At 41.9% G+C, this 27,604-nt stretch overlaps 1 protein-coding gene across 3 annotated transcripts in view; it reads right to left on the bottom strand.

The window, feature by feature from the left end:
• LOC103179048 (homeodomain-interacting protein kinase 1) overlaps positions 1-26,938 on the bottom strand; it is a 70,796-nt gene extending 43,858 nt beyond the window's left edge. For all 3 annotated transcript variants that reach the window (XM_042342189.1, XM_042342190.1, XM_042342191.1), the window contains exons 1-2: positions 26,570-26,938; positions 20,865-21,957 (exon numbers count right to left, since the gene is read on the bottom strand). In XM_042342189.1, coding sequence (XP_042198123.1) covers positions 20,865-21,955 — 1,091 coding nt within the window. In that variant the 5' untranslated portion in view covers positions 21,956-21,957; positions 26,570-26,938. The remainder of the gene's footprint in view (positions 1-20,864; positions 21,958-26,569) is intronic.
• Positions 26,939-27,604: the final 666 nt, after the last annotated feature.

Here is a 27,604-nt window from a genome sequence, read left to right as displayed (position 1 = left end):
ATTCAAGTTTTTCTTTGTAGTGGTTAATAAATGCACAGTGCGATATAGAGCCTTCCAAACTGGGCACGTCCAGATTCAATCCCCAGATTGTCACAAGTTATCTCTCAGCCAGAATAGCTGAATCAACAGTTACGAATTTTAATCACTCTCCACTAAACTCCTCCTAGAATGTGCATGTGTGTAACAACAACAACAACAACAAGATTCCATTTATAAAGCGCCTTTCACGTCAGGAGGACGTCCCAAGGCGCTGAAATTGGATGTAGAGATTGGATGAAGTTTATCTGTGATTTCTCAGATTTCGTGCCATACATTGGAATGCATCAGGGAGAAGAAAGGATATCCTTTATTTAGGATTTTACAATTCAGGAATGCACATTTCCTTGACTAGTCTGTGTTTGATCAGAGATATAAAAATGCAGGTTTTTTCCATATATTCACCGAATGGGGACAAGAAAACAACACGCCACCAACAATGTGTGGTGTTTGCGTACATATTGAACAACTCGCATTACGCAACCTCTTTCAAAATTTAAGGCTGTCGTCGCATTTTACTGAAAGTCCACCTTCTGGAGGCTGATGTTTGCAGGTGCAGTAAAGAACAGTCCAATTGTTACCGAGCAGTCAGAAAGAACCTGGTTGTTACTCGATTGGCGCATTGCTTTTCCAGGAGTAATAATCTCTTCAAAAAAATGAATAAATAAAAAATAATAACGTGGTCACTCAATCCATGACTCTTTGTGGATCATTGAGGTGCGCAATTGGTAAGCTACATCAAATGCAAGAACCATTGTTATTAATTATTACTATTATAGGTGTGTGTCTAAATTTTAAAAAATGTTCATTTTGCTCATTTTAACAACCTGAATTACTCAGACTTTAACAATCAGGCAGAACCTCATAGAAGTTCTAAAATTCCTACTCGCATAGATCTTGCTACAACGGTCAAAACAGCTGCCACATGGCCGGGTGAGAGCAATGGCCACCTATTCCCACAGTACCAGGCCGCTCAGAGCCAGGATTCACTGAGGGGCCTCAGTGTGTGGCCGGCTGGCTGAGTGGTGCAGGTAAGCTTGTCCCGATGACGTATCCGATATTTTACTTACTGGGATGTATAGAATGCGATTTTTATTTGTTGTAAGCGTGTGATGAAATAACTTATTCACATTTTGCATGGGAAGCGGTCTGGATATTTACAGCATGATGATACAACAACAACAAGAATTTATATAGTGCTCCTCACACAGGGTCACGTCCCAGAGTGTTTATATAACAACAACAACAACAACAACAACAAGATTCCATTTATAGAGCGCCTTTCACGTCAGGAGGACGTCCCAAGGCGCTGCACAGTTGGGTCATGACCCGAGCAGGGGGGAAAGGAAATGGTCAGGGTGAGGGAAGGGAGGGAGCAAGGAGGAGGAAGAGAGTCGAGAGGGGAGCTGAAGGCACGGTCAAAGAGAAAGGTTTTGAGACCGGCCTTGAAGGAGGAAAGGGAGGAAGCGAAGGCACTGGGGGAATTTTACACTTATCTGCCTATGTCCGACCGGTTATTTATCAACCATCCCAGGACTAGCAAATACTTCCAATACTTTAGGTTGATTTTAATACCTTGCTCGAGTATTGCCTAGCAAGTTCAAATAAAAGTTTTTGCTTTATGTAATGCGATAGTTGTGACTTTCCAATTTCCAAATTTAAGACCATTTCTCACAGAGCACTATTTTTGAGATAATCACACAGCTCCCATTGTATGAAACATTTAAGCACATTTTCATTTTTTTTACGATCAACTTCTGATGTAGTTAATGACTGCACATTGGTAGGCAAAAGTATTGTTGGTCAGGACACTGGGAGAAACTCCATTCTCTTTCATATAAGTGTGATTTAATGCTACATTTATAAGGTTCCACCAATTTAAAACAATGCCCAGGTGTCAGTCTAAAAAACACCAAAGACAACTTCATAAAATGTATACATTTTGTTAAACAGGAAAATGTTAAAACTGTATTCTCATCAGGCTTTAAACTTCATGTGATGAACAGTTTATCTTCACCCAACAGAACCAGGTATCAGCCTGGCTCAGCTGCCCTCGCAACTGAATCAGATGGTTGTGGGTTCACTTCTCATGTCGGGATTCTGAGCGCAGTCTAGGCCACCATTCCAATGTATTGCTGGGGTGTGCAACATTGTCGGAGTTGCTGTCTTTTGAATGAGAAGTTAAGCTCAGATCACCGACTGTCTGGTCAAGCGGATATTAAAGATCCTGTGCCATTATTCAAAAACAACAAGGAGTTTCTCAGGGATCTGGCCAACAATACTGCAGATCAAATTGGTCATTCACTCACTTCATGGCTGTTTGTGAAACATTATTGTCTGCAAATTGGTTTCCACATTTGCCTATCAATCCACAATCACTCCACTTTGCAGTAAATAAAGCGTTTTGAGATGTTGACAACATAAGAACATAAATGCTAGACGAAAAATACCAAAGTCCATTTAGTTCGCTTTCCACCTTCCTGGTGGTCGCATACACACATTCCCAAACTATCTATGTACTGTATCCCACAATGTTACTTCCTAAAACAAAACTATCTAATCTGTGTTTGAAAGAATCAACACTTCCTGCTTCAACTGGAGAGCCTATTCCACAAGTTCACTATACGCTCACTGAAATAGTGTTTGCCTAGATTTGTTCTGAATTTACCCCCTCTAAACATGATAGGGCTTTATAGCAAATGAAAGGATTATTATTTTCCCAGTTTTCTTATGTAATATTCCCCCCGCAATTTTTTTCCCTTTTTGACACCAAAAATTGACTACCTTATCACCCTTCAAAAAAAAACTGGGTTCTTATTTTGTGGATACAAAAAACAAATGATGTTACTTAAGCATTTAACTTCACAATCTACTTGAAAACCAATTTAGAGATGACCAGTTCTGAGCTGCTCAAAGCCGCTGGTACCTGGAATTCATCCAGTTTCCTTTATGAGAATTCCAGGCAATGGGGACAACGGCAGTCACGTGCAAATTACAACAGGTTTATTTGTGTTGAGACTTGGGACATTTATTCTGGCTACAGACCCTTCTCTATTCCAGGAATCCAACAACACATACAGTAGGACAGCATAAAAGCACAAGCCTGAAAACACCCAGTTGGTGTGCTGCTGTGTCTGTATTGTATATGAACATAATCCAGTGATGAGAAACATTTATGGCTCAGCTGTTATTACCTGACGTGCGTACGTTGAACTCGCATCTGATGTAATTGCTGCCCACCACAGTGACTGGCTGCTGGTGATGCTTGAAGCACAGAAAGAATTCTCGTGCGAAAGTGAAGATAATCTTTTACATCAGCAAAAAACATGTAAATCACTTTGTGGGCAGCTAAATAAGGCAACTCACTCTCTCTTCAGGCTACTTTTCAGCATTTTTTTTCCTGTTTGGCACTGATGTTAACCAAAATCCCAAACTAATTAGAATACCTCACACTGACAAGGGCAAAATAGGACAGTCTAATGACTGCTCTAAATAGCAAGTTTCCACTTGCTCAAGCTCCTTACGTAGATGCTCAAGCCTGGATAAGATGAACCATGAGTAAGAACAGCTTTCTTAAGTCCCTACAAATCTGTAATGACAAGGTCCACCTACCTATTGGCAGACTGCCTTAAATTTCAAAGTCTTAAAAGGTTTTTAGGATATGCAAGACCAACTGGAAAATAATAAGATAGTATGTTGGACATTTTAAATACTCAATAACAGATTTGCCTGTAAAGGTCAAGCTTAAGTAAGGACCCTGCTATCAAAGCAAACATGTATAGTAATGAGCGTCGATTTAAGGTATAGGTGATTAAAAGGGTCTAGATGACAAGCAGGTAAATGGATCATGCACGTGGGATAGCTGCACTAAAATCTTAAAACGAATTATTGAACCGACTATAGTCATCTGTAGTAGAAAACTGCAGCTAACAATAAAGTTTGCATTACAGAATAATAGCTTTAAACCCTGCCTAAGCAGCTTTCACACAATTTTCTAAAATGTTTCAGTGTTACGCACCATTCTCAGCACTTCTGTGCTTGGTTCTATCATTATATCCAAAAAGTTCTTAAGCAGAATTATCTGCTCTAAAAGGATTCAGGGACTTCAGCACTGCCATTCTAATCCACAACTTACAATGAGTGTCACCATGTAAGCACTACTACAGACTTTGAATGGAAAATATCTGACCAAATATATTTCACGTGTATTCTCAAAGTGAACACAAGCTGACATAGCTAATGAGTTTTGAAACTTCCTGAGTAAAGCACTTCACTGTATCAGCACTTTATGAGAAAACTGGCATCAGAATGCTTTGTCATTATCTATAGTTAAGGTGATAGCTTACTCTCTTATAATTGCAGAAAAAATATATTTTGCATATCCCTGATCTAGAAACTGGAATACAAAATCAAGAGTATAGCAACAGTAGATTTGCAAAAGAACAGATGAGAATTTGATCTGAAATGACCATTTCAAATGAATTCAAGGTTAAACTGGTTTATCCGTGAGCGCATTTAGCGCGTATCTCTGAACAAAATCTTCAATGATGGTAAATGGCATTCAAACGCATTGAAACAAAATCACTGATAGGGTGTGCCCATGTGCTAGAACGCAGGTTTAGACCGGTTTCCCAGGTTAATTCCCAGTGTTTCTTCAGTTGATTTGTTTGCAGGCAAGAAAGCTAAAATTAGCTTAGTGGAAATAATTGATCTGCTGAGGATTTCCGGCATTTGCTTTCATTTAAAATTAACCTACTTTTTGACTGCATTTAGCTCTTTGCAGTTGAGACAGTTCACCTGTTTTTATGTCACGTTTTTGTTTTCAATAATTGGTTCAAGTCAATATTCTTAAATTGGAGGGAGGCTGGGTAGGTACCGTTATACTCTAATTTTTAATGGGAAAAAAGGTTAAAGAACATGGTTCTTCAGTTTGAAAATGATGTCTGTTATGCAATACAGTAGCATAAGAACTCATTGTCAATTGGGCCAATTTAAAGCAATCCAGGTGTTTTAAAATTGAACTGTTCTTCGATTACTTCAGGACTGTATCACAAGAAATATTGGCAGAGGCCTAGAAGGAGCCAGAAAAGAAGAAAAATCATTGATGCAAATTTACTGCCAGATCTTGCTGCTATGGAAAGTATGCCACTGGGTGTCAGCTGAATTTGTGCCACCAGGACTTCAACTCAATTGAAGTTAACACCGTTTGCAGCGCTGCAGTCAAAAGGGACTTTCTTTCTGATGTTAAAGTCAAGGTCCTATCTACCAGTTCTTCAGGACTCTGCAATTGTACTGACGATCCTGCAATTATATAGGAAAATAATAATAATAATCCTTGCATTTGATATAGCGCTTTTCACGTCGGGGGACATCCCAAAGCGCTTCACAGAATTTACTGTAAAGTGAATTGACTGTATATTTGTGGGCGAACGCGGCAGCCAATTGCACACAGCAATGTCCCACAAACAGTCATAGATTGAAAATGACCAATTTATTATTGTTTTTGGTTTTGGAGGGATTATTATTAGGCTCTGTGTGAAGTAAGGAAACTTGCCTAAGGTTTCGCCCTGACCTGCTGGGAATTGAACTCGGGTCTCTCACTTGCAAAGCGAGTGCTCTAACCACTGAGCTACAGGACTCCATTCTATAAGAAAGGAGAAGATACCTTCTCCTGGTGTTCTGGCCAAAAATCAAGATAAAATTGGCTGTTTGTGAGATATGTGTGCACAAAATGCTTTCCATCTTTGCCTGCAAACAGTAACTACGCTCACAGTAAACATAGCAATCATAGAACAACACTATTGAGTTGTTCACATGATAAGGTGCTATAAATGCAAGTTTCTTTCGAGCAAAATGACGTCATGACATTGCTGTTACTACATTCCAGGCTGTAATCCTTGCACGCACATAAGAGATAATAATAATCCTTGCATTTTTGATATAGAGTCTTATCATGTCTTCGAGACACCTCAAAGCGCTTCATAGAACATACTCTAAAGTGAATTGGCTGTATGTTTTGCGTGTGGAGTAAGGAAACTTGCCCAACGTTTTGCCCTGCCAGCAATCGAACCCAGGTCTCTCAACAACAACAACTTGGATTTATATCGCGGCCTCCACGCTGGACGGCGTCTCAGAGCGCTTCACACTAACGGATCCCGGTGCCGAGCCACGGGGAGCGGGAGGAGCGAGAGGGAGGAGCCAGGGGGAGTAGCCAGGGGAGGGGGAGGAGCCAGTGGAGGAGCCAGGGGAGGGGGAGGAAGATGACCAAAGGTGCGGTCGAAAAGAAAGATCTTCAGCCGAGACCTGAAAATAGGAAGAGAGGGGGCGAGGCGAAGGGAGTGAGGAAGGGAGTTCCAGAGCCTCGGGGCATAGTGGCTGAAGGCACGGCCGCCAAGGGTGGAGCAGAGGACTTGGGGGACAAGGAGAAGGCCAGACCCGGTGGAGCGAAGGCAACTGACACTGTTATTAGGAGAGAGGTTAGAGGTCGGGGGGTGCAGAGGAGTGGAGGGATTTGAAGACAAGGGTGAGAATCTTGAAGTCGATCCTCACTGGGACGGGGAGCCAGTGCAGTCTGGCCAGGACTGGGGTAATCGGGGAGCAGAGTTTGGTGCTCTCGCCACTGAGCTACAGGACTACAGATAGATCCTAGAACAGAACTGGTGCAAACAAGCTCCGCAGCAGCAAGAATAGTGGCATCCGATTGTCAGTGCCTTGACTTTGTACCACTCCTTCAGCCTGGAAATGCAGCAGCATCCGTGATGAAATTCCAAATTTTAATCTCAGAGGCATTTATAACCAGTGACAAACAGCTATTAGTGGTCATAATGCACAAACTGCACTGTGTGCCTGCGGACACGTGTGTTTGTGTGTGTATAACCACAGACTTGAATGTTTAAAAACCGGTAAATCAATAGTAAGCTTTAATACTCTAATTTTGAACGGGAAAAAATGTTAAAGAATATGGTTCTTCAGTTTGAAAATGATGTGTTATGCAATACAGTAGCACAACAACTCTGTGTCAATTGGGCCAATTTAAAGCAATTCAGACTCACATTAAGCAATGGAAAGCAAGCAAACCTGGAATAACATTCAAACATGGCAAACAGCATTTCATAATCGGTATTCCCAGAATGGAGTAAAAACTCTGAAAGGGAAATCAAGAAAACAATATGTCTAAGAGTTCTTGAAAAGGAGAAAACCTGCTACTTTTGATTTTAATCTTTAGTTGAGTACGCTTACCCACCTCCACTTGCATTATACCCAGAGAAAATTGAACTTTTAATAAACCATCTTGATCAGGCAGATGTTTAAGAATCCACAGCACTACTTGAAAAGAGGCTCTGGCCAACAACCTGCCCCCACCACCCCCACGAAAAAAAATGGTGAGACATTGCATCTATATTAGATGGAACTATTGCAATCACATAAAAATACACATTATAGTAAATCATGGAGAATTTTCAATGATGTGATGAAGTACTACATGAAATGCAAAGATTGAAGTGAATTGACTGTGTCTAATTGGAAGCAAGATTTTTAAAAAATTACCACCTGTACATTTGTCACAGGGAGAAACACCATGAAACAAATGAGTAGTTTTCCTGCCATTTTCACAAGGAGAAATAGAAAAAAAAACAAGGGCAAATTCCAGCTACCATGCTGCCCAGATAAATAATGTGAATATTGTAACTACAGACTCCTTTTTCTGGTGTAAAACACTGAAGCTGGTATAATAGAGTAGTGAATGGCATACTCAATGGCCATTTCTCTTACTTAGCCAAGAGAAGGTACAGTGGCCAAAAATATAGCTGTAAATTGATAAACTATTTTGCATGCCGCTTAAACAGTTTATAAAAGGTTATACTTGCTGGTATGCAAGCACTTGGCTCCTCAGGCAACGAATGCACTTTGAGGTGGTTCTGCAGTATAAATCGAAAAGATACCAGAGTCCCAGTCTGGTGTAATCTCAGAATAGATTAACGAGATTTTTTGAACATGACCAGAAATGTGATTCAACAACCTACATATCGTCATGATTTCACTTGCAAAATCTTTCAGGGGATTTTACAGATATTAATACTAGGAAATTCCTTTAGCAGTAAAGAGCTGAACCACATCCCTTACTCTGAATATTTCTAAGGCATGAACCACTTCTGCAGTGTTTCCTAATGGCACACTAGTGCAATTCTCAAATCAGCAAACCGGATCAACATTGGCTCCCACTTGCTACTGTAAATGACAGCTTCACAACCCAACTCCCCCTCAAAGGTACACCACATTTACACTGCAATAAGCAACAAACTGAGATGTATTGAGGACCACAGCGAGAGGACAAGTAATCTTCTCAGCCACTGGAAGCTGGGCACCATTCTTTGCCTGCAGGAAAGCTGAACTTTCAGCCAACATATAAATGTTAAGGGGTTTTCACATCATAGACCCACATGGATTCCCCACACAATAGGAAAGTCCCATAACCAGAGGTTGTCAGCTGTATTTACGCAATTGTTCTGGTGCTGAGGCCAATGCTGACTATTCCACCTTGGGTGAATGGGGTAAATTCCACAACGTGAAAAGACATGGGCTACCGCAGAACTACCTCTAAAGTGGAATCCCAATGAAACAGAATTTTTAAGTTAGCATGTAGTGTCGGCAAACCGCAACTCATCTATGTCAGCAACTTCTCACAAACAACGAGATTAATGACTAATTCGTTTTGGGGTAAATTTAGATGAGAGAAGAGGAATGGCCAGGATACTGGGAGAACACCTTACTTTTTTTTTTGAAAATGTGCCTTGGGATCTTTCACATCCACTTGGACCATCACAGTAAGGGAGGTAAGTCTTCAGTTTAAATGCATCATGCAAAGCACAGCAACTTCACTACCTGCTACTTTCATTTATGATCTTAAGTCTTATTGTGGGGCTCAAACTCAAAACCTACTAGGGACATTTCTTGGGCATGCGATATAACAATAAAAAATCCTTGCATTTGATATAGCACCTTATTACATCTTCGAGATGTTTCAAAGCGCTTCACAGAATATACTGTAAAGTGACTTGACATTTAATGATGGCCAGTCATCTGTAAAAATTATTATTGCTTTTTTTAAGGGATTATTACTAACAGAAAAGCAATCCACCAATCGACTAACAACTGGGTTCCTACTTACTGCTAGGTAAACAGAGGCGTGTGGAGTAGGGAAACTTGCTTAACGTTTTCCCCGGTCCAGGAATCAAACCCAGGTCCTCTCACTTCGAGGCATGGGCTCTAAGCGCTACACTACAGGGCTCCATTTGCTAGTCCAATATAGGCAGAAAGTTAGGTTGACATTCCAGATGACAGGGCATCATTAAACACATTTCTCATGATTTGTCCTAGGCAAATACATCACTTGCTTGCACTGGGATATTTCCTACAGTATCTCAGCTTTTACTGAACTGAGTTAGAAGGGTTAAAAGGGGTTCTCCAACTGACATTTCAGTGGGATGCACCCTGGTGTATTATGTTTGGATAAGAGAGAGTACAGAGTTGGCTCCAGTTCGACCTTTTGGGTTTCATACAGTACCTTTCAATAGTAGGATTGAATCTTGGGGCATAGAATTCTGCCTTCTATGCTGCAACCCAACATTTGTCAGGTTGGCCAGAGTATGGCCACATCTTTGGGTTGAAGCTCAATTTCCCTTTTCACAAATGGACAACTCTGGATCTCTCTCATAGGCTATTTCTGCTATGTATGAATATTGTATCACATGAAAATAAGGGATTGCACATCGTTATAAAAATGATCTGGTATATTCTTTGTAGAAATAGAGAAAGGTGTCCAGGGCCCTCAGAGCTAATCTGATTGGGTTTCAACTGTTTATTTTTAAATACTTGAAGCAGAGCTGAAAGTCTCCCAATGAACCCAATAAAGAGTATCATCTGTTCTAGAACAGTTTCTTTTCAATGTCAGGCATCACAGTTCAGGGAAATTCATGGATTATTGTATACATTGTATATAAATTTCATTCCTTTGATTTTCCTCTTTAGATATTTCACTTTTCTTTACCAAGATGATACCAGGACTGAGAGACTTTATTCATCAGGAGAGGCCAGAGAAGCTGGGATTATTTTCCTTGGAGCAGAGAGGTTAAGAGGAGACTTAATAGAAGTTTTCAAAATTATGAGGGGATTCGATAGGGTGAACAAGGAGAAATTATTCCCACTGACGGGTGGGTCAGTAACCCAAGGACACAGATTTAAAATAGTTAAAAGAAACAGAGGGGAGGTGAGGTGGACATTTTTTCACACAGCAAGTTGTTCGGATCTGGCATTGCCTGAAAGCATGGTGGAAGCCGATTCGATAACATCTTTTAAGAGAGACAAAGATAATTATTTGGGAGGACAAGTTTGCAGGGCTATGGGAGAGTGGGGGAGCGGGATTGAATTAGATAGCTCTTTTCAAAGAGCCCTCACAGACACGATGAGCTGAATGGCCTCCTTCTGTGCTGTATAATTCTATGATTCTTCATCTGAGATCATTTAATAATGTACTTCCATGGTGCAGGGGACACAACCCTTTCCCTTCACCAATATAGGTAAACACAAAGTCATGTCATATCTCCCGTCCACAACTGCTTTGCAAGATTTTTTTATCACTTTTCTACCTATGTAAAGCAATTGGTTTTTTTTACTGTTCATTTGGATGTTAAACACTGCTCACATTTGTATTCTGGTCAGGTTAAAACCTCTTTTCATAACCCTATTTGGACATTATTTCTCAATCATTGTAATCTAGTAATTTAAAATCTACAGTGTAGATGCAGCAGAAATAATGGCAGGAACTGCTGAAGCATTACCAGCAATTCCTTTCTCATTTTATTTTTACAAAAAGTCAAATATGAAGGATGAAGTATCAAACTGGTTTAGGAACTGGCTCCAATCCAGCCCTGAACAAATTTCAACAAAACAATCACTTTTTTTATTTATGATGTGAAAAGCACTATACCACGTCTCAAAGCACTTCCCAAAAATAGATTTAAATGAATGTTATATAGGCAAATGTGCACACGATGTCCCGCAATCAATGAGATGAGCAGCCAATCAGTTCGAAATTTGGAGGTAAAGTTGGAATAGGAGGTAAATACAAGACAAGTGAATCAGGACAAAGATTCCACGCATCTTTGAACAGAGAAGCAATTCCTTTATCTCAAACAGAAAAACAAGATTCCCCATGGCAGCTTTCCACATTTTACACCAGCCTTGATAATTAAGTGCTTCCATGCAAGAACAGTAAGTGTGCAGAATAAAGCTCCCTTTATAAAAGGAATGAACAGTTTATTTGCCCACCAGGAGGCACTGAAATAGTCAGAGGACCACAATTGTTTTGTATTTATTATGTTTATGAAACACAGTGCTCAACCCAGTAATTGCAACACATTTGAGAATAATGTGCAACATTTCAAAGAAAGCAAGGCTGTGTAAACAGAACGTGAAATATGCAAGCATACAAAAAACACAGCCCATCAAATCCATTCATATGAGGCTCCATTTAGACTTTGAAGTCAAACAAATTAGGAGTCCACATTCAGCCCAGGTGTACAATTAGAGTACTACTGCATACTGCATTCCAGGCTAACCCTTCAATACACCACTGGGGGAAGCGTTGCCTCCTTTAGATTTCTACATACAGGAAGCAATTAGTGAAGCCTTCAGAAAAATAACATCTGAGCCTCCCATTTTAGATTCAAAGAAAGGAATAGGAGCTGGCCATTCAGCCCATCGAGCCCCCTCCACCATTTTCCGAGATGGTAAGCAGCAGCACTGCCAGTTATTGGTCCTGTAACTTTAATTTGAAGCCACAATGACCGACAGAGTTGAGCAACAAAATATTGGATTACACACTACCAAATTGAACAGAACAAAAAATGACTCACGCTAATGCCACACTGACTGATACATTTCAAAATAGGAATGACTCCCCGCTGCTAGGGCCTGGGGGAGAAATCCTACCTGGTTGTAAACTTACACTATTTTCTCAGCATTTCAGAAAATGCAGAATTTAGCATTTAACTTTAGTCTCAATTCCAGAGCTGATTTTCTGAACGTTGATAACACAAAAAAAGTTCAAAATTATTTAACAATTTTTATTCTGCACATTGTGAATCCCCAGGAAATAATGTAAGTCATTATTATTAATATAAATCATTATATTATATTATATTATCAATAATAACCATTGCATTTACAAGTCTAGACTGAGATAGGGGAGGAGAATGTGAAGCTATGCCCGTGCAATACTGGCACCTGCCCCACTCCTTGGTCCATATGTCAAAGAGATGGAAGAATACCATCAAACATTCTTCCCCCCCCCCCCCCCCCGGACTGGAAAATCCCCCTCCCCAGCTGAACTTGTCTAAATGAAATGAACACAATGAAAAGCGATTATCCTGACTTTTTTTTAAAAAAATCTCTTCATGAGCCAGCAGCGTACTTTCAACTTGATGGAAAATTATTTTAATCATAAACTGGACTATATTGTTTCAAGTGAATGCCAGGAAGGGATTTTTTCCAAGCAAATAAACTGAAGATCTGAAGTGGCTGCATTTTCAATCTGTGTATATGGTCACAAGCCTGATTACCAGAAGCACTTTTATTTCAAATTCCAAGAAAATACAAACACACACTCAAGAGTTCAAGTTGCCATCATAAACTTGCCAATAACAGTAAGAGCACAGAATTACTTGCCAACACAATACAAGTTCAAAATAGCTTAAAACACATTAATGTGGCTACAAACTGCACATCTACAGCAACACATTTTAAGTTTGTTATTTTAAATAAATGTCTTCTTTGAAACAGAATTCATTGTAATCTTGTCAGAAAGTCCCCATTGGCTAAAGGACATAACCTGACCAGCTCATATTGGACTGACCTTTCTGAGCAACACTTTGGCATTTAACTGTATTTAATTTCAGTCAGAAACTAGTCAAGCTAAATCAGGGGAGAGGCTAGAGGATTTTGGTAAAACAAAAGTGCGAACAACTTGGTGTGGAAGCCTTAAAACAATGATAACTTTACAGTCTTTCACGTCAGGGGACATCTCACCATGCTTCACAGAGCATGTGTGTTGAAAAATTCAAGGACAATATCCGCACCTCTGAACCAACAAAGCATAGAACAATGGGCTTAATTTTATTGGAACCCCTTCTTCCTAATCTCCTCCTCTTCCTCCATCCCTTCTCTCCGTTCCTGTGGCGACTATAAATCCTTTTGCTGAGTTGGTCAGATAAAAGGGAAGAAATATAACCAGTTAAAAGAATACAATACTGAATTGTAACCGCAGTACACCTTATACATAAAAGCACTACTTTACACAATTTCTTTGAACCTTTCAAAGTGCTACTTTTACCAGAATTGCACAATGGCATACCATCGCTGCAGAATGGAAAAAACTAGAAGACTATTTAAAATACCATGACCTCAATGCATTTTCTATATACAGGATGAAGTGTTGCAAAAACACATTTCCCTGCATGAGTCAGACGTGCTAGCTTCATTTCCACAGTGATCATTGCATTGGTCATACACGCTCAAAATTAGAAACAAAATAAGGTTTAATCCCTTCGCCTTGAGTTAAAAGGCCACTTGTGTATTGCTATATGTCACAACTTAGTATTTCAAATTTATAGCAAAGAATCAGAGAGAAAAAAAACATAAGGGAAAGAGTCACAGATTGTGGTCGTTTTATACTCTAAAACATTTGGATTAGTTCAGAGTTCATTTCCACCAAGCTGAAGTAGTCAGGGCCAATTCTTTGTGTTAATTCAGTAGACTGGTCTCTGCTACCCAATTCCTAATTAGTGTTCAGTGTTGCATTATGTAGGTCGACACAGGTAGACAATACGACAGCTGTATAATGGATACTTCACCCAAGTGTGTGTGAGTGTATGTGGGGGGCGCGTGCGGCTGGGAGGTGCATGCGTTTGTGTGGTCTGCGTGTGGGTGCGTCTGTGGCGGGCAGGCGGGCGTGCGTGATGGGATTTTTCCCATAACTGGCAACTTGAAAATAACAGACAATTGAAATTATGCTACATTTGATTGGGTAACAATAGCAAAATATACACATGGAATAAAGAAATTCTTAAAAAAAGTTGGTTACTTTACACTATTTGATAAAGGTCTCATTTGCTTTTCGAATGCAAAAATGTGGTTAAAATTCTAACTTTGTATCATGTGCAAACTTGGATAGAATAATTCTACACCTCCATTTAGATCGTTGGTAGCTATAAGCTGGGCCCTCAAATAAACCCTGAGGAACATCACTCCTTACTGCTCAGCAGTCCTAAAATATCCCCTTAATACTATCTCTCCCAATCAATTTCCCATCCGTGCCAGCAGGTTGCCTTCAATCTCATGTGCCTTAATTTTAGTCAACAATCTCTTAATGTGGAAATTTATCAAATGCCTTCTGAAAATCCATGTTAACAACATCCACTGACTTTCCTACACACACCACCTAAATGACTTCTTCAAATTAACTTTTTTTTCCCCCAAAGTGGCTTCTCCCGGCACAAATTAAATAACTCAGCAGACACTAGACCTTTCCTCAGCAGACACGAGACTGAGACCTTTCCAGTCTGTACTCAAATGCGTTCACCCACTGAGTTGGGAATTATAAAGCAAGATATCTTTAATACATAAGAAGCCATTTGTTAAAATGAAATATTGATTCCACAACAACTTGCAATTATATAATAATAATAATCCTTGCCTTTGATATAGAGCTTTTCACGTCTTCTAGATGTCTCAAAACGCTTCACAGAATACACTGTGAAGTGAATTGACTGTATATTTTGTGGGCGAAACGTGGCCACGTCCCAGAGCGCTCAAATTCTAAAATGTTTAAGACAAGTCATAAAAGCTTTCTTACATAGAAGCATATAGCACAGAAAGAGGCCATTCGGCCCATCGTGTCTGCGCTGGCTCCGAAAAGAGCAACCCAACTCAATCCCACTGGCCCGCTTTCTCTCCATAGCCCTGCAATCCTGTCCTCCCCAAATACCCATCTACTTCTCTCTTAAAAGTTATTGTTGAATTGGCTTCCTCTACCCTTTCGGGTAATGCATTCCAGATCCGAACAACTCACTGAGTGAAAAAATGTTTCCTAACCGCCCCTCGGTTTCTTCTAATAACTATCTTAAATCGGTGTCCTCAGGTTACTGACCCACCCGCCAGAGGAAACAGTTTTTCCCAGTTCAACCTATCAAATCTTCTCATGATCTTGAAAACCTCTATTAAATCCTCTCCTAACCTTCTCTGCTATAGGGAAAATAATCATAGTTTCGCTATTCTCTCCTTATAACCAGGGAGAATAATCCTAGTTTCGCTATCCTAGTTTCATTCCTGGTACCTTCCTGGTAAACCTCCTTTGCACCCTCTTCAATCCCCTAACATCTTTCCTAAAGTGCGGTGTCCAGAACTGAACGCAATACTCCAACTGAGGCCTAACCAGCATTTTATAAATATTCAATGTAACCTCCTGACTTTTGAATTCTATGCCCCTATTTATAGTATCCTGACTGCTTTAACAGCTTTATGGACCTGTCCGAGTAGATTTCCTTATGTGGACCCTCAGGTCTCTCTGTTCATTTGCGCCCTTTAAGATTGTACCATCAGCTTTTACTGCCTCTCCTCATTCTTCTGACCAAAATGCAACACTTCGCATTTCTCCACATTAAACCTCATCTGCCACGTTTCTGCCTATTTTATCAATCTGTCTGAGTCCTCTTGGAGTCTGGTGCTAACCTCCTCACCATTAACTACTTTCCCAGCTTAGTATCGTCTGCAAATTTGGAAATTGTGTGCCCTATATCCAGGTCACTAATATAGATCAGAAAGAGCAGTGGTCCCAATACTAACCCTTGAGGGACACCACTGCACTCCTCCCTCCAGTCAGAAAAGCAACCGTTTACTTCCACTCTCTGCTTTCTGTCTCCTCGCCAGTTCTGGATCCATGTGGCACAGTCCCTTTAATACCGTGGGCTTCTATTTTGTTTATAAGTCTCTTATGTGGCACTTATGCCTTTTGAAAATATAGATAAACTATATCTACTGCACTACCTTCATCCACCTTCTCAGTCACTTCATCAAAAATTCTATTAGGTTTGTCAGATACGATCTGCCTTTAACAAATCTGCGTTGACTGTCCTTTATTAAACCATATTTTTTAAAGTGAGAATTTATACTGTCCCGGATTATAGTCTCCAGAAGTTTTCCTACTACTGATGTTAGGCTGATTGACCTGTAGTTCTCAGGTTTATCCTTCTGCCGTTTTTTGTACAGGGGAGTAACATTTGCAGCCGTCCAGTCCTCTGGCACCATTCCAGTGTCCAAAGAGGATTGAAAAATTGTGGCCAGAACCTCCGCTATTTCCACCCTTGCTTCCCTCAGTAACCTAGGATGCATCCCGTCCGGACCGGTGACTTATCTATGTTGAGCACCAACATGCTTATTAGCACCTCCTCTACTTTGATTTTTATCATATCCAATTTCTGTTCGCACGCTTGTGATATTGTGGCATTGGTTACATCCTCTTCTTTTGTGACGGCAGTTGCAAAATACTTTTTTTTTTACATCAGCCATGCCCCCTGCCTCAATAAGAAGATTTCCACTTGGATCCCTATTTGGACCCACCCTACCTTTGGCTAATCTTTTACTCTTGATGCACTCATAAAATACCTTAGGGTTCCCTGCTAATCTTTTTTTGTACAATCTCTTCGCCCCTCTTATTTCTCTTTTCACTTCTCCTCTGTACTTCCTATATTCTATTTGATGATCCTGTGTTTTGGACCTGACATTTGTCATAAGCCTTTTTCTGTTTTATTTTAATCCCAATTTCTTTAGTCATCCAGGGAGGTTTGACTGTCCTACATTCCCCTTTGTGGGAATGTATTTGCTCTGTTCCCAAGCTATCTCCTCCTTGAAGGCTTCCCATTGTCCGTTTGCTGTCTTACCTGCCAATCTTTCTTTCCAATCTATTTCAGCTAGGTCCCTTTTGAGCTCACTGAAATTAGCCCACTTCCAGTTGAGGGTCTTTACCTTTGATTGATTGTTGTCCTTTTCCATAACAATTCTACCTAATGGTATTGTGATTACTATTATCCAGATGCTCTCCTACTGAAACCTGCTCCACTTGCCCCACTTCATTTCCCAGAACTGCTTCCTTCCTCGTTGGGCTGGAAACATGCTGATCCAGAAAGTTCTCCTGCACACATTTCAGGAATTCCTCCCCTTCCTTGCCCTTTACACGCTGTGTTTCCCAGCCTATGTGAGAATAATTGAAATCCCCCATTATCACTACTCTACTGATTTTGCATCTCTCTGAAATCTGCTTGCAGATTTGCTCATCTATCTCCTTCCCACGATTTGGAGATCTATTGTAAATATCTAACAGAGTAACAGCTCCTTGTCTGCTGCTGAACTCTAACCAAACAGATTCAGTTTTTGGACCCTCTAACACATCGTCCTTTTCCAGGAACATGACCGTGTCCCTAATGAGTATTGCACCCCTCCTTTTTTCTCTTCCCTATCCCTCCTGAATAGGTTGCAGCCTGGAATATTCAGCTCCCATTCCTGTCCTTGCTTGAGCCAAGTCTCCATAATTGCCACATCATAGCCGCATTTAGCAATTGAGCCTGTAGCTCACCACGCTAATTGGTCACGCTCCGTGCATTTATACACATGCACTCCAAGACCGGCTTAAGTGCCAGAGGCACTTCCTACACACGTTTGTCCAGAACCATTCTGGAGTTCCCACATGGAACACAGTGTGCATGGAATGGGTCTGCCAAGTTTTTCAGACATGTTTTGTAATATATCTCAACAGTTTCATGGTAAATAGGTAAAAACAAGTAATTTCACACCTTTTGCTCTCTTGCTCACACTCCTTATACATTAAACGCCTACTGACCGGCACGTGATCTTTTGTGCAGGCTCTTGGGGCTTTTGTTTCTCCTTTACAAGTTCTCACCTGCACTGAATTCCCTCTCTGCACCGAATTTCCACTCTCACCTAATTCCCAAATAGAATTCTCACTCTGTTCCTCCTACATGTTTACTACTGATGGACGGTTGAGATACAACTGATATTGCTGTGCGCCATTGGCTGCCACATTTCTTCCACACAAAAAATATACAGTCAATTCACTTTACAGTATTCTGCGAAGCACTTTTGACACGTCTCGAAGACATAATGAAGCACTATATCAATGCAAAGATTATTATTAACAGTAAAACTCACAAGTCATATTAGTCGGGACTATAAGTCATACCATTTAGTATAACTTCTGTCAAGTCCGAATTGGAGGCAAACTGTATAAATCATAAAATCCGATTTAATTTATATTCACCATATGTGTAATTCATTGCAGACGATATGTGCACATGCAGTATTCATCACTGCAGTTGGTAAGTGCACATGCAGTGACCGGTCAAGATTATATTTCCTGCGATTTCCATGATCCTTGATCCCCTCGGAATCGCATTGAATTGCGGGATAGTAAACTCTTCTAAACGTGCATCGCGATAGATCAAAACTATGTTGCCCACGATTCAATGCACCCAGTAAGTGCAGGAATCGTGGTGGGTAGGGGAGCTACAAGTTAAGGGGTGATTAATATGAGTAGTGCAAAGAAATCTAAGTGGCCTTGATAGGAAACTGAATGGGACTTGGGTGAATATATGACCTAGCCGATTTATAAAGACAAGACGTTTCTCAGATCAGTGAAGCCTTTCTTGGTTTAATAAACTATAATCAGCAAATATATTCACTAACCATAGAATATATTCACCACAATGCAAAACGTAAATGAATCAGTCATATTGACTAGGCTAAGAGCAGATGTACATTTGCACTACAGAAGTTTTTCCTACAATTAAAGAAACTTTCAACAACTGTAGAGTTAAATTAATTTAACATGAATACTTAACCCAAATAACTGGATGTGTGAACACCACTGGATATGGAACAAGTGCAAAAGAAATCCTGCACAATGCTGTAAAGGTAATTATAAAATTGCATAATGGAAGCTGAGCTTCAGGTACTACCCACACAGTGAGGGAAATATCACAAATGACAAATGTATAAATGTATAAACATAGATAAGAACAGCTTGTGACCGAGTGTTTCCACCATCAAGCTCCTTTTCTTTCTCTCACCTCCCTCCACCCACATTGTTATAATGTGTTTACCATTTCATTATTTTCCCTCCTCCATAGAAACAAAGGGGCCAAAAGACACACATCATTCTTGTTCCTTTTCAAAGTCACAAAGCAGGTTAAGCTTGTGTAAAGAGGAAAGATTATTTGGGCCAAGCTGGCTCTTAGGTAACACTTCTAGCAATAGGTGACTGGAAAGGAGTCAATCCTCTGTTGCAGTCTTGGTAATTCTGTACCTGAGCCAGGAAGATTCACAGAAATCTAAGACATTTAGATATTTATACATCCCTCATTGGGGTGGAGTGGGGGTGGGGGGGAGGAGAGGAGGAAAACAGCGTGCACAATGTACCAAACAAGTAAAACCGTACATGCAGTACAGCTCCAACATAGCACTTCCTTATAACACTGATTCAGTATAATGTAGGTGCGTGTGGACCCAATTCAGTGCACTGGGTGCGCAACCGCCATGTTCGCTTCCCTTGTGTCAGCTGGCTCTCAAGCTAAAATGTTCAACTTCCACATCATTAGGTCATCGCCAATGTCCTCTGTTCTGTAAGTGAGCAGGGCACAGAAAGTCATGTTGGCAGACATCTGAAGACCGAGTAGTTGGCCATTTTTAGCACACATGTAGCTGAAATGTTTAATCGCTGGGTCATCAGGTCTATGCCATCACTTTGTGCCTTATGTATACAAAGCACATAGGAAGAGGAAGTGACATTGGCAGGTCTCAATGACCCAGAACTTTTTAAAAAAACAGTGAACATGTTGGCACACCGAGAGCGAGCTAGCTGGATACACACATGCACAGTGAACCAGACAAACTGCCTCATTACAAAATAATTCTTCCGCTTCATATATAAAGAGGTTTAAAGTCAAAATTTATTTAAAATTCCTGTACTTATTTACGTGTATTTTCATTACCTTATATACAAAAATTTCATTAACTTATTTACAAAGATAATCATGTAAGAAAAAAATCATTTAAGAAAACGGTTGACATAAGTGTTAATAGAACAAAGCCTTTAATACTGTTAGGGACCCAAATAATTTGTCGACAAATGTACAGTTTATGTCAACGTCGACATAAAGAATAAGTTCTTAAAGTATGAATGTGCAGACAAGGGACCACCCATTCATACTTCACTGTATCGACATGGACAGTGTGACATGGACATAATCAGGTTTGAGATAAGGGGGGATGGCTGCAATGCTACAACAAAACCTGCATTTTTACAACCACTTTCTAAAAAGTAATGGGTGAAAACAGGATACCATGCTAACCCAGTAACTTTCACAAATGAGCCCGTCGTCCCAATTTACTTTGCTCCATTTAGTATTGTTAATACAAGTCGACCATAGAAGCAAGACTAGGAACAAAGAAACACCCTGGTTAAAGTCACATCTGCACCAATTAAAGGGAGAGACTGGTATAAACAAACCCTCACCTGACTCGTGCGTGAGATGTAGTCCACTTATCACAACAGGAGATCACTCTCAATCAAGATACGCCAACATAACCTCAACCAAATTTGATTTTGTTATTCAGTCATTACAGTAAACACTTCTGTGTAATACACTGACAAATGGGATCACACTGCAGAAAAAGAAAAAAAAGTATAATATTGCACTGACCTGTAGTACCGAGACTGAAGATACGTGGAACAAACAGCTTTTAACACATGACTGGCTGAACCGAAGTCTATAACCTTCACCCTGTAGGGCTGACGTTGTGGATCCACCAGCATGATGTTCTCTGGTTTAAGGTCTGCATGAATCAGGCCAAGGATCTTTAGTTTCATTAAGGCAGTGGCCACCTGTTGCAGGATAGGTCGAATGTACTTCAATGGCAAAGGGCTGAACTTGTTCTGTTTGAGAAAGTCGTACAGATTCTGTTCCAGCATCTCAAAAACCAGACAGGTGTGGTTCTTGTGCTGAAAGCACTCATAGGAGCGGACAAAGTTGTAATCGTCAGCACTCTCAGTGCTCAGCCGAGTTAGAATGCTCACCTCGATCTGTCCCTGCCGTGCATAGGACGGATGGTTCTTCAAGATCTTGATAGCCACTATTTCATTAGTGCCCCTTTTCCAACATTTTACCACCTGACCAAATGTGCCACGGCCCAGAAACTCTAATACTTCGTAGCTATTGGTCATTGAGCAAAGTATTTCATGTTGAACCAGCTGATAATCCCCCTCATTACTGGAGCTGCCATTCTTTGAAGTCACAGTAGATGTGGTGGTGGTGGCAGCATTACCCACCGCAGTCCTGCCTGTGTTGTTCTGAAGCATCGGAGGCGGATGTTCCTCAATTATTTGCACACTGCTGCTGCTATCAATCTCCTCACTTTTTCTCTTCAAACCACATTTTTGATACGTATCCAACAATTTGACTGTGCTCCTACGCGTCAAACTCTGAACTCCATTGGACAACCCCACAGAGAGTGCTGTCGAACTGCTCACGCTCTCAGCACTCGGAACCAAGATACGCCCAGACGTGGTTGGGTGCTGTACGCCCTGGTCATAAGAGAGGAGACTGTTAGATGGCTGATGTGATGAGTTTCCTTGTCCTGGAGTCACTGGTGGGTTTTCACTCAGATTGCAATATTTTGTGGCCGTGCCCTGTCCTGCATCCCAGTTTGAGGGCTCCACTTTCAATTTCTTCACGTTACAGAAGGCACTGGACTTTACTGACATCGGTGAAAACACTTGCAGTTGTGAGGCCATACCTGTCAAGAAAGCAAATTAACATTGGGTGACCGACTACACTGGTTAGACAGGACATCTGCACTCGGCAACGACATCAATATCATGCAGTCAGTCAGGAACAAAGTGCGTAGGCTATTAAAGTAAATTTGACTGCAACGAAGCTCTTTTTCCTTTCTGGTTAATAAACAAACCTATGAACATGACAAACCATTAAGGAATACATCCAAATAATGGGGGGGAAATGTGGGAAGTTTCATTTACATTAGAAAGAATTACATTCTTTCTTTTACTAAAAAGTAGTAACTCGGGAAGGGAACATGTGAAATGTTTAGATACATTTCTATAATAAATTAATATGAACAGAACAAATAATTTCAAAGAAGTTCTGCAGAAAGCTCGGCATTACTTAGCCTAAGTGGTTTCCTAGTAAATATTTTTCATTCCAGAATTGTTTTTAAAGAATCAGAAAACTGCTTATTAGAGCCAACACACACTAGAATCATACTAAATCAGAACCATATATTATAAAACCCTGTACACAGGTTGCATTTGACTCCGATTTTGAATAGATTAGAGATAGGGATGCAACACGTAGATTAAAACCAGGCAGCATCTAAAATAATTGTGAGTTGTTACAATATCCCAGTTTTCAACCAACAAAAAAAATCATTTAATTTACACGGAAGGTATGTTCTCCTATTGGCTGAGTGAGAAAATGTAGCTATTGTCTCATACTGTACCATACAGAATCGGAAGATCTCAGGATTGATCTGGGGATCTGCTAAATTAACTGATCTCAACCAGGGCAGTCCTGTAAGGGGTTAATATGATGGTTCTCTGTGCTTCAGGTATTTCAGTGAGGACAAGATTAGGATCACTGGTACACAGCCAAGATAGAATATCTTGCTGATTGATTGTTAACTCTTCTCACACACATGGAATGGCCACCTGAACGCAATTATGAAATGATATCCCTAAACAGGTCAGCACTTTCAGGACAGGAAGGACAATTAAACATCTCTAATGCAAGATTAAAACTAGTAATAGCAGACCTAACAATTAATCCCAATTTAAAAATAATCTCTGCTAAACAGATAATCGTTTGCAACAGAGAGAAGGACTGGTCCGGTCACCCAAAATTTCTAGCTAAGTGTAATTACAATGCCGGTCTGGCATTTACTGGCTATTTTTAGTTGAAAAATACCGACCAGTAAGTGCTGGTACCGGCATTGTAATTGTTTGCAACTCCAACATGCTCATAATGGGCGAATTCAACTTCCATCTAAACTCCCCTTGCACCACATCCTCAGACTTCACTGCCCTCCTCTCCTCCCTAAACCTCACCCTCCACATCAACTCCACAACCATGGCCACCCCCTCAACCTCGTCATCACACATAGCCTTGACATTTCCAACTGTGCATCATGGACAAGGTCATCTCGGGCCACTTCCTCATCTCCTTCTCCTCTCACATCCCTCTCTCCTCCATCAAGCCCTCAACCGTACTTTTCCGCTCATGGAAAAGGCTTCCCCCAAGACCCTCACAAAGGCCCTCTCAGCCTCAGACCTCCTATCCCTCTGGCCTTCCACCCGCAGCGACCCTCAAGCAGCCATCAAGCTGCTCCATGGATGCTCTCCTACACCTTCAACTCGCTTGTCCCCCTGAAATCCAGGACCGTCTCTAAACCCATTCGTTCCCCCGGTACAACAGCCATCTCCGCTCCCTAAATCCCAAACCTGGCTGTTCAAGCGCAAGTGGCACGGTCCACCATCAGCTGTGGCTCAAGCATATTTACACCTACCGCCACTCCCTGTCACAAGCAAAAACTGCAGACTACTCAAACATCATACTGGAGCCCAACAATAACTCCAAAATCCTGTTCTCCACTGCCCACTACCTCCTCCGTGCGCCCCCTCAATTATCACACCCAACACCAAGTGCAAAGTGGTCATGGATTTCCTTACAGCTGGCAGCTTCATCCTTCTGCCTGTGTCACCTACCACCACCCCATTCCGTCTCACTCACCCACCCCGCCCTCAGCTGCTACCATGGTTCCCATCCTACATTAATTTGCCCCCATCTCTCCTTCCTCCCTCTCATTCACCATCACCACAGTGAAACCCACCACCTGCTACCTCAAACCCTCCCCATCCAACTGCTGATCACCCAGCTCCCCTTCCTCTGCCCACTGATGACAGACACTATTAACCAGTATCCCTCCCCAGGATCAGTCCCACTCCCCCTCAAAACAGCAGTCATCACCCCCCTCCTTAAAAAACCTACCCTCGATCCCTCCAACCTCGGCCACTACCACCCTATCTCAAACCTGCCCTTCCTTGCCAAAGCTCTGGAACGCGTTGTTGCCAACCAACTTCAACCACACCTCTCCCTCCACACCCTACTCAAACGTCTCCAATCCGGTTTTTGCCCTGCCCACAGTACAGAGACAGCGCTTGTAAAAGTCACTAACTATATCCTCTCTATCTGTGACCAAGGGTCCCTCTGCCTCCTTGACCTCCCCGCCATGTTCGACACAGTCGATCACACAATCCTCTTCCAGCACCTGTCCTCTATCATCCACCTCAGTGGGACTGTATTTGCTTGGTTCGAGTCCTTCTGCAAATGGCTTTTCTTCTCACTTCCACCCAGTCACCTGCGGGGTACCCAAGGATCCATCTTTGGCCCCCTTTTCTTCCTCATCTATATGCTCCCTCTCAGTGATGTCATCCACAGACACGGGGTTAACTTCCATATGTATGCAATGACACTCAACTTTACTTTTCCACTTCCAGCTACGACCCCCAGTCCCCCGATGTTCTGTCAGTTTGTCTGTCGGACATCAAGAACTGGAGGAGCGCAAATTTCCTGCAGTTAAAGGTTAACAAGACAGAAGCCATATTCTTCGGCTCCCGCCAACATCTTCGGTCCCACGGTTCCGACCTCCTTAACTTACCCAACCTGTACTTAAAACTTGCCAAATCTGTGTGCAACTTAGGCATCAGGTTTGATCCTCAAAAGCTGCCAAAACCCTTGTCCATGCCTTTGTCGAATTGAAGATCCTCATCCTCACCATTCACTGCCTTGCTCCCTCCTACCTCTCCAACTTACTATCCCCCTACCTGCCTGCCCATACCCTCCATTCCTATGGCTCCGGTCTGCTCCACATCCCCCGCCCCAACATCGGTGGCCGGGCCTTCAGCCCCGAGGCTCTGGAACTCCATCCCCCAGTGCCTTCGCCGCCTCCTCCCTTTCCTCCTTCAAGGCCGGTCTCAAGACCTTTCTCTTCAACCGTGCCTTCACCTCCCCTCTCGACTCTCTCCCCCCTCCTCGCTCCCTCCCTTCCCTCCCCTCACCCTGACCATTTCCCCCCTGCTCGGGTCCTGACCCAACTGTCCAGCGCCTTGGGACGTCCTCCCGACGTGAAAGGCGCTCTATAAATGGAATCTTGTTGTTGTTTGTCACCTCTCACTGGACTACTCTAACGGTCTCTCATCCTCCATTATTCACACAATTCAGCTCATTCAAAACTCCGCTAGCCGTATTCTTACCCACACCAAACTGCGTACCCCGATTACTCCAGTCCTTGCCAAACTCCACTAGCTCTCTGTCACAGAGCTGATCAATTTCAAGATCCTCACTCTAGTGTTTAAATCCCTCCATTCCATGGCACCCCACTAACCTCCTCTCTCCCCACAGCAGTACAGGCTGCCGCTGTTCTACTGGGTCCGGCCTCCTCCGTGTTCCCCGAATCCTTCGCTCCATCATTGGCGGCTGTGCCTTCGGCCACTACACCCCGAAACTTTGGAACTTTCTCCATCAACCCCATCGCCTCGCCTCCTCCTTCCCCATCTTCAGGTCGAGCCTGAAGATCTTCCTCTTTGACAGCTCCTACGGTCAATTTTCCCCCTCCCCCTGGCTCAGCCTCAGGCTCCGCTATTGTTAAGGGCTCTGAGACACCGCCCTGCATGGAGAGCGCTATATAAATGCAAGCTGAAGCCAAATTGTTCAAATTGAAATAATAAAGAAGCCACTTTCTGCTTGTGGATTCAAAGTGAGCCAAAGTGGGTCTTCCTGGCCACTGAAGGAGAGCAAGGCAGGATTCTGCACACGAGCGGGCCCATGGGAAAGGTTTCCGTTTCGAGCCCGGTCCAAACTCAGATATCTGGAGTCTGGTAAGCCGGGGTTTACTGTATTTCAAGCATTTAATATTTCATGGAACCATAGAACAGAATCATAAAACATTACAGCACAGAAGGAGGCCATTCAGCCCATCGTGCCTGAGCCGGTTCTTTGGAAGAGCAATCTAATCAGTCCACTCCCCCACTCTTTCCCCATATCCTTGCAAATGTTTCCTTTTCAAGTATCTATCCAATTCCTTTTTGAAAGTTGTTTTCACCACCTTATTACAATTACTGTATTGAATATACTGTAGTAGATTACAGTGTTTTACGTACCCAATGAGGCTCTGCAGTATGTTTCATCGCACACTATTGCAGCATTCAGTAACTGGGCAACCACCATCAACCCACATAACAAACCAACCTGCTGTGATTCCCACGCTCAAACTGACCAATAAAAACCTCACCAGAACGAAAACTGAATGCAACTCAAAATAGGAAAGATGCACTTACCTTGTATAAGCAGCAGTCACGCCACTCCACAGGCAGCTTACCAGCAACTCTTCTCCCAGACAATAGCCCCGTAGTAGCCAGACTGTCTGTCTTTCTATCCAACGTCAGTTGGTCAGCCCTGACCCAGGTCTCGCCCTGACCCAGGTCTCCAGCAGCAACGCCTACCCACAGCAAATACTAGCACAAGCAGCACAACCTTCAAGGTGCCTTTTGTTCAGACAACCACAGCTTCTCCAGACCTCTTCTTCCTTATGTTCCACAATGGATGTTTTACAACTTAACGGTTACTTGACAGTCTGTACGTCTCCACTGAGATGACCGGAGGCAGCGTGCCTTAGTTTCGAGCAGAAGCCTGCATAAACAAAGAAAGCAACTTTATAAAATATATACATTTTGTTTACTCATTCTCAGTAGCGCTCTTCTCATTCATGTGATGAACAGTTCCTCTGGAACCCACAGAACTAGGTATCAGTAGAGCTCAGTTGGTGGCAGTCTCGTCTCAAGTCTTTGAATTCATAACCTAGGATGATACTCCAGTGCAGTGCTGGGAGAATTCTGCTTTGCTGTAGTTGTAGTCTTTCAAATGAGAAGTTAACTGAGACTCTGTTTGTTAATTAAGATCTTAGTCACTACACTTCACAGTAAAATCCTGTGAAGCACTTTGAGACTTCAACAACCTCCTAAGGAGGATTATTAACCTCTAGTCCCAAATCCAGTGCTAACTGAGCTGACTGTCAGCGGGAATCAGTGAAAGTATAGGTAGAAATTGGTTGCTCAATAGAACCCAGAGGGTGGTGATACAGGGAATGTCATCAGGCTGGGAGAACATTACCAGTGGAGATTCCCAGGGGTCGGTTTTGGGACCTCTTATTTAATATGTTCATAAATTATCTGGATCTAGGAGTCACAAGCACAGTGGCTAAATTTGCAGATGATACAAAGCGAATGAAGGTGCCAGACTGCAAAGCTGAACAGGATAAATTACAGGAGGAGTTGAACATACTTGGGAATTGGGCAGATCAATGATAGATTAAA

The sequence above is a fragment of the Callorhinchus milii genome, unplaced genomic scaffold, assembly GCF_018977255.1.
Source record: "Callorhinchus milii isolate IMCB2004 unplaced genomic scaffold, IMCB_Cmil_1.0 Scaffold19, whole genome shotgun sequence".
NCBI classification, from domain to species: domain Eukaryota; kingdom Metazoa; phylum Chordata; class Chondrichthyes; order Chimaeriformes; family Callorhinchidae; genus Callorhinchus; species Callorhinchus milii.
Note: the sequence above shows the minus strand (reverse complement) of the source record. Positions and strands in the feature narration are given on the sequence as shown.